The 4,770-nt window shown below is 57.7% G+C and overlaps 1 protein-coding gene across 1 annotated transcript; it reads left to right on the top strand.

The window, feature by feature from the left end:
• The first annotated feature begins 1,373 nt into the window (after nt 1-1,373).
• Nucleotides 1,374-3,300, top strand: LOC136544260 (uncharacterized). Its single transcript, XM_066536484.1, has 4 exons — nt 1,374-1,652; nt 2,201-2,564; nt 2,870-2,892; nt 3,097-3,300. Exons 1-4 carry the CDS (start codon nt 1,374-1,376, stop codon nt 3,298-3,300), a joined length of 870 nt encoding a protein of 289 aa, XP_066392581.1.
• Nucleotides 3,301-4,770: the final 1,470 nt, after the last annotated feature.

Here is a 4,770-nt window from a genome sequence, read left to right as displayed (position 1 = left end):
CAACGATGACGGTGGACTTCCCCCCTACACCGGGTGGATCATGGAGAGTTGTCTAGAGAAGTGGAGGTATGGCATCCCGAAGGAGGATCAGCCCAAGTCACAGCCGCTCCTAGAGGGACTAGAGAGGTTGTGCGGCCGTGGCCTCACAGAGGCTGTGGTTGTGGTGGCCTTCCACCGCCAGAGGGTACTGCTGCTGATGGCTCGACGGCGGTGCCTGTTCGAGATGAGACCGGATGAGCCGATCGAGGGCATCTGGATGTCCGCCTCCGCCCTCTCCAACGAGGAGATTCTTCATCGGGTGAGAGAGATGGTGGAGGGGTGGCTAAAGATCGGTGGTCTGACCCTGTTCGTGAAGCACCCATCATAGGGGTACCTTTCTTTGGTAAGTCACGCGCTGCTGCGGCCCCCGAGGCCTCCTCATTCCTTACTGTTTTCTAGTCCTTTATTTGCGTTTGCCGTTCCTACAGGGGATGAGAGACATGCGAGCCTCCCCACCGCCCATTCCTAAGGACGCAGCACGGTGAGCGGTGAACTGGGCACACGCCGAGGCATAGAAGAGGTGGAAGGACACCAAGGAGGCAAAGCGCACGAGGAAGATCCTTGTGCGCGAGGGACTAGAGAAGCACCGCTGACAGCAGAGGTAGGACGGTCTCCCGGTGGAGTCGTCTCCGTCACCGTCACTGTCGATGGATGCTTCGGATGGAGATGACAAGAGAGAGATGGGGTGGGGTCCCCTGAACCATCTCCTTGACATCGGCGAGACAGCGCCCGGGGCATCGGCGAGCAGCCCAATGCTTCTAGGAGGAGGAGCTGAGGACGCCTCGGGGCCGGCGACCGCCCGCCCCAAGGCCGAGGCCGACACGCTCGAGGCACAGGCGTTAGGAAAATGCACCGTCAGCTCGGTGGGCTCGACGGCAGAGGTGGAGCAGGTGGCGGTGGGGGCATCGCAACTGCCCCCGTAGAGGACCGAGGGGGTGTCGGAAGTTTGGTGAGGGCCAGCCGGCACTAGTGGATACAGAGGTCATGCCACCACTACCACCACCACCGTTGTAGAGGTGGGTCATAGTGTCGAAGCGGTTGCACCCCCGCTCGAGGTGAGTGTTTTTTCAGCAGAGTTCATATCGTTTCCCGCTCACTTTATGGTCATATGCTAACCAAGTGGGTGTTTTGCCTTCAGCTGGAAGCATAAGGCAGAGGTGCCTTCCCTGGTGCCGTGTAAGTCACTTAAGGTGAGCATGGGCTCCACCGCTCAACAGGTGGTGGAGGCGCAGGCCGCTGTACAGCATGGCAGGGCATCGGCGAGGGCTGACTCGAAGGAGCTGGTCGCCTAGGGGGAGGTTACCGGGGTGGCCACGAAGCGAGCGTGGGAGGAAATGCCTATGCCCTATGAGGCCAAGGCCCGTGAGTCAAATGGGGCCGAGGCGCCCTCAGTTGTCGAGGCCACCGAGGGTGAGACAAAGGCCCCCTGGACTTCTGAGGCCGAGGCAATGGAGGCTAGGGTGCCCAGGACCGCCGAGGCCGAAGTGGCGGGGACTAGAGCCCCCGAGACCACTGAGGCCGGGGTGGCGGGGACTGGAGCCTCTGAGACCGCCGAGGCCAGGGTGGCAGGAGCCGGCGTGAGCGCGGCGAAGCCGGCGGCCCAGGAAGTGGAGGTGGAGGCGGGGCAAGCCTCAATACCACTGTCGGTCTAAGGCCTGTCGCCGTTGCAGGAGAGCGCTCGGGAAGTGGAGGTCCATTCGATCTCCTCCGACGATACTTCCTGGGCGAAGGAGGTGGTCGATGCCAAGGCAGCCGGCACTATGGAGCAGCCGGCTTCAACCTCGGGCAAGGGAAGCTCGGCCCTCGTGCGGGTACGACCCAAGCCCCATGGGTGGGATCACCTGCGTGTCCTATGGCAGAGCCAGGACGACCCTAAGGGGGAGCCTCTGTTCGCCCTCGAGGATGCGGCCGAAGGGGGGCACTGGGACACCTTCGAGCAATACCACCAGCTGGCGAAGCGGTCACTGCGGACAGCGCTATCTGTCGTGGCCGACGATCTGCCCGGGGTCGCCTAGGTTCGTGCCTTCTTTTCTCATGTGGTGTCATCTTTTTTTGAGTTTTCTCATAGTGAATAACCCCTGTTTTGCCTATCTAGGAGCTCAAGACCCAGTCCCTTAGGAAGTCATTGTTCCTCTGATGGGAGAGGGATGTCTGGGACCAGCTCCAGCGGCAGAAGGGCTTGCTCGCTGACGCCAACGAGCTTCTGTCGGCATGGAGTGTGGAGGTGGAGGACCTCCGCCTCTGCTATGCTGATATGAAGGCTGAGGTGGCCATGGCTCAGGAGCAGGTCACCCCTTTAGCAACGCGGGTCAAAGAGCTGGAGGAGGAGCTGACCCCGGTGGCTATCGATTGGGACACCTTTTGGTCTCGGGCTGAAGAAGCGACGGCCTCCGCCAAGGCCCTCGTTGGGCAGCTAGGGGCGGAGGAGGGTGCGCACCTACTAGCGAAAGGCGCCCTGGTAGAGGCCCTCAAGGTAGCCGAGGCCTCCTGGACCGAGGCTGTGGTCTGGAAGGGAAAGGTCGAGGGTGAGTCCTGTTCCCCTTGTTTTATTTGTTTATCTTGTGTTCAACTCCTAACTCCCTGGTGTGATGCAGAGCTAGAGAAAGAGGCTTCCAGGGCTACCGAGGCTTCTCAAGTTGAGGTCCAGGGCTAGAAGGAGAAAGCCGAGGCCTCTCTGGTCGAGGCCTAGCATTGGAAGGAGAAAGCTAAGGCCTCTCGGGTCAAGGCCCAACGCTAGGAGGAGAAAGCCGAGGGTGAGTCCCGTAGGCCTTCGCCCCTATTTGGCTCGTTTTCCTTTGCGCTTAACCCCATTCTGTTTCTTTTGGTGCAGAGTTGGAGAAGGAGGTCACCTGGGTAGCCAAGGCCTCTGTCGCAGTGTAGGCGGTGCTTGAGGCCGAGATCGAGGAGCACAACGCACTGCAGAGTGCCGCCCATACCATGTGCGAGGCCCTAGAGGTTGAGGGGGCCTAGTCGGGCAGCTCCCTTAGGAGCCGCTTGGTCACGTTGAGCGGCCAAGTGCGTGAGCGACTTCGGGGGGCGCTGCATGCGGGCGTCAAGCGTGCCCTGGCCATCATTTCCTCGCACTACACTGGCATCGACCTTGAGGCCATCAGTGACAGCTACGTCTTGCTAGAGGCTGGCGAGGAGGTCGCGAAGCTGATGGAGGCAGCTAAGGGCCCCGACACAGTGCTGGCCAAGCTATTTGAAGAGGAGGTGGTCCCTCCCACGCCGTCCGCCGATGCTGGAGTCCCTAAGCCTTGACCTGGGCCCAAGAGGCCATGTAAATAAATTAGGGATTACGTTACCGTATCATAACGCTGGTGGCGTATCGAGGCCTTTTGAAATACTTATGCGTCTACGCTTCTTAATTGTTTTTCTTTATTGTATTTCTGAGCCTCTGCCCTCTGTCTTGTTTCTGAACATATTATTTGCAAAAAACTTCCTCGGATCCTAAGTTGTCCCTTGGGCAACAGGTGGTGAGGGAGTGCCGTAGCCCGGAGGCGTAGGCCATCTCGCAACTCGGTCGGTCTTCTGGCCTTGAGATAGTCTTTCAGTCCTTAGGTTTTTTGCAATCGATTTGTCAGAGCACGCTAGAGAGTTTGGCGTAGAATTTTTTTCAAAAAATGACTAAAAAATGGTGCGTGGGACTTAGGGGGGTCCCCCCTACTAGCCCCCAAGGGAGGCTCGATTCTGCAGAGGCAGAGTCGTGTCTTGTTTGAGCCCCGCAGTGGGCACCTCTACAGAGGCAGAGCCGAGTCTCCCTAATGAAGTTATCATATCGTTGAGGCCCTTGATGGGCCCCGGGGTTTCTCAAAAAATTAGGACAACTAAAGAACGCTTCTTAATTGTATTTCGAGAAACAATGTATACAATGCTTAGACATTTAAGGGTAAAAGCGATGTAGCTATTCTATGTTCCAAGCATTGGTGAGGATTTTGCCCTTCTCGTTGGCTAGCTTGTAGGTCCCGGGCTTCAGCATTTGGGCGACGATGTATGGTCCTTCCCACGGCGGGGTCAGCTTATGGCGGCCCTTGTTGCTCTACCTCAGCCTCAGCACCAGGTCGCCCACCTTCAGGTCTTAGCTTTGAATGCATCGGGCTTGATAGCGTCATAGGGCTTGCTGGTACTTGGCCGAATGTAGAAGCGCAACATCTCGGGCTTCCTCTAGTTGGTTGAGGGCATCTTCACGGGTGGTGTGGTTGCTTTGCTCGTTGTAGGCCTATAGCCTTGGGGAACTGTATTCCAAGTCAATGGGGAGGACGGCCTTGGTTCCATAGACCAAGAAGAATGGTGTGAACCCCGTGGCTTGGCTTGGAGTGTTCCTCAGGCTCCAGATGACCGACGGGAGTTCAACAAGCCATTTCTTGCCAAACTTCTTCAACTGGTTGTATATTCTTGGCTTGAGGCCTTGTAGGATCATGCCGTTGGCACGTTCTACTTGGTTGTTTGTCCTAGGGTGTCCTATGGCCAACCAGGCCACATGGATGTGGTGGTCATCACAGAACATTAGGAATTTTTGGCTGGTGAATTGTGTCCCATTGTCGGTGATGATGGTGTTCAGAACCCCTAACCTATGGATGATATCAATGAAGAACAGCACCGCTTGCTCGGACTTGATTCGATTGATCGGACGAGCCTCGATCCACTTGGAGAACTTATCGATTGCTACTAGTAGATGGGTGAAGCCCCTGGGGGGCCTTCTGTAGAGGCCCAACCATGTCGAGCCCCCAC

The sequence above is a fragment of the Miscanthus floridulus genome, chromosome 3 (assembly GCF_019320115.1).
Source record: "Miscanthus floridulus cultivar M001 chromosome 3, ASM1932011v1, whole genome shotgun sequence".
NCBI lineage: Eukaryota > Viridiplantae > Streptophyta > Magnoliopsida > Poales > Poaceae > Miscanthus > Miscanthus floridulus.
The sequence above is the reverse complement of the archived record's forward strand: the minus strand, read 5'-3'. Positions and strand labels throughout refer to the sequence as shown.

Bases quoted from the DNA above. Each gene is read 5' to 3' on its own strand.
- LOC136544260 (XM_066536484.1), top strand. From the start codon at position 1,374: ATGCCTATGCCCTATGAGGCCAAGGCCCGTGAGTCAAATGGGGCCGAG. The intron at 1,653-2,200 runs GTGGAGGCGGGG...GTCTGGGACCAG, and splicing joins CGGCGGCCCAGGAAGTGGAG to CTCCAGCGGCAGAAGGGCTT. The intron at 2,893-3,096 runs GTAGCCAAGGCC...GCGGGCGTCAAG, and splicing joins TGGAGAAGGAGGTCACCTGG to CGTGCCCTGGCCATCATTTC.